At 37.5% G+C, this 2,558-nt stretch overlaps 1 protein-coding gene across 1 annotated transcript; it reads right to left on the bottom strand.

Annotated features, from left to right (window-relative positions):
- Nucleotides 1–801: 801 nt before the first annotated feature.
- On the bottom strand, nucleotides 802–2,147 carry LOC120256582 (putative disease resistance RPP13-like protein 2; the record flags this gene model as incomplete). The annotated part of the gene is made up of 1 exon (XM_039264245.1): nucleotides 802–2,147. A coding segment is annotated over one exon (1,018 nt), but the record flags the coding sequence as incomplete, so codon positions are not given.
- Between the last annotated feature and the right edge of the window lie 411 nt (nucleotides 2,148–2,558).

Genomic DNA, 2,558 nt, shown 5'->3' with positions numbered 1-2,558 from the left:
ACTAGCAGAGTATCTGCTTATGTCCAGGAATTTTCCTGCAGCAATATAGACCCATATGGCAAGAAACTCATATTATGCGATTTCTCTAGTGCTGATGATTCCTTTTTATTCACCCATGCAATATCCAACTATGAAACACAGGTAAGAGCCATTGGATTTTTTTTTCTCTAATGCTAATTACAAAATTTATTTTGCAGGGTGCCTGTCCCAACCGATGGACGATAATTCCTCCGATGCCATTTTGACCATTGAAGCTGCACTGCAGACTTCGTTAGAGCTCCAAATCCCAATCAAGCACATATTCAGTTGTCCTCATCCTGATATGAACTTCATTCGCAATCTCAACCACCCTCTCTCCTGGCGTTTTCGTCCACAGCTATCAAATTTGAATTTTCTCATGGACTTGAGCAATCATCCCAGAATTCACAATATCCCGTCCTCCTGGATGAGACCCGCCATGTCTCTGGCTACCCTTGGATTTCAACATCGACATCTTAATCTTTATCTTGTTGGCAGGGAGCTTCCATACTGGATCATGCGATCTTTTCATGAGCTTGGTTTTTTCCTTTTAAGTCTTCTTCTAGTTGTTTTCTTTGTCTTTCTGTGAAGTTTAGTTTGCTTTGTCTACTTTGTTTTTTTGTTTTGTCTTTTACTTTTTAGTTAATAAATACAGCTTCTCAGTTTTGAAAAGTTCTTCCAAAAAAAAAAAACTGAAATCTAAACATTGCGGAAACTATTGGATGATCATGTATAGAAAATTCAAATAGTGGTGCAAGTACCATCAAAGTCCTTAGTTCATGCCTTGCATCGATTTTATCCGTCAAGGTGTCATTTTTATAGAACGAGGTAACATTGATGTGGATTGCCACGCGGTGAGACAATGACGCAGAAATTGGTTGACGATTTTCAGTAGGACAAACTTTGAGGAAGTGATCTTTGTCAGCCGCAGATATTACAAAATCCCGTACAAGATCATGAACGCCACATATCTTCACGTTCCTATTGCTTTTCCTGTCATTTCCATGAATCAAGCTCCTTTGTACCAACTCCTTTAAAATAGCCTCCCCTGTCTCCTCCATCGTCTTATTTCCTTCATGTGGTATGAAGCCTTCTGCAACCCAATTCCTGATTAACTCAATGCCATAATATCATAATCCTCAGGGTAAGCACTGAAATAAAGAAAACATAATTTCATATGATGCGGAAGATCTTCATAACTCAGTGCTAGTATTTCTTGACATTCTCTTCCTTCTGTCTCCCAGTTCATCGTCTCTAATACTCTGCTCCACTCAACAGGTGCTTTGTCTTCTAGGAGACCTCCAAGCACAACCAAAGCCAGAGGTAAGCCGCTGCATTTTCGTATGAGACAACAACAAATATCAAGCAGTTCACTGGAACAATTTGCCTTGGGATTTTCATCATGAGGAAAGGCCTTCTTCAGAAGAAGTTCCAAGCTCTCATCTTCATTCAACACCCGAAGTTGGTATGCAGTGCTCGTTGGATCTGCTCCCTTGGCAACATCAAGAGACCGAGTGGTGATCAAGACCCTGCTCCCATTTTTTACATTCCGAAAAATTCCTTGCATCTGAATACATACATCCTTGCGCCAAATGTCATCCAATACAATGAGAAACCTTTGTCTTCTTAGTGAGTCATTAATCATGTCTATCAACTCATGTTCTTCCAGATAATCCAAGTTATTATTTACAAACCCACTGACTTTTATGAGCATCTTCTTCAAAAGCCCCTTTAAACTATTTTTTTGAGAGACTGTTACCCAAATGCGCTTGTGAAAATGATTGCTAACAGCATTATTATGATAGAGTTTTTTTGCAAGGGTGGTTTTGCCAATACCACCTAAGCCAACTATGCTGATGACACAAGACCCTTGTTGTTGTTGTTGTTCTTGGCCATGGTGATTCATCAGTAGTCGTTCAAGTAGGATCTTCTCATCATTAAAGCGTCCAACTATATCAGCATCATCAAGTTGAGATAGGAAATTGCGTCCCTTCACCGGCATTGAGCTCGAAGCATCTCCATCTTCACCAAAGTTTTCAATCACATACGCTTTTCTCCTAGCCTTGATCTCATTAAGCCTTTCTTTTATTTTGCCAATCTCCTTATTAACATAACGCCTTGCTTTCAACCTATTAAAAAAAATATTGAATCTAAAATTAGAGATTACGGTTCATGTGAAAGCAGAGTAAAATAATATATTCATATATTCACACTAGATTATAAAAAACACTGTTCAAACATAATTTTGCCTAATATATAAAATAATATAAATAATTAGCTCTTAATTTATCTATTTCATTTAAAAATAAATATTATATGAAATTAGATTTATTATATCAAATTCTTAGAGAAATTAGAGATAAATATGAAGATTATGGACCGTACACTAGTACGGAACCACTAAAGTATAGTTTAGAATGATCCTAGGCTCCCCACCTATGGTATTTCATTGACTTTAGGTTGGTAGAATTGGTTAAACCCAGTAAAATTGGTATCAGAGCCATGGAATATCTCATTGAATTACCAGTAAATACTATTGT

Source organism: Dioscorea cayenensis, unplaced genomic scaffold, assembly GCF_009730915.1.
Source record: "Dioscorea cayenensis subsp. rotundata cultivar TDr96_F1 unplaced genomic scaffold, TDr96_F1_v2_PseudoChromosome.rev07_lg8_w22 25.fasta BLBR01001515.1, whole genome shotgun sequence".
In the NCBI taxonomy this organism is placed as follows: Eukaryota; Viridiplantae; Streptophyta; class Magnoliopsida; order Dioscoreales; family Dioscoreaceae; genus Dioscorea; species Dioscorea cayenensis.
The sequence above is the reverse complement of the archived record's forward strand: the minus strand, read 5'-3'. Positions and strand labels throughout refer to the sequence as shown.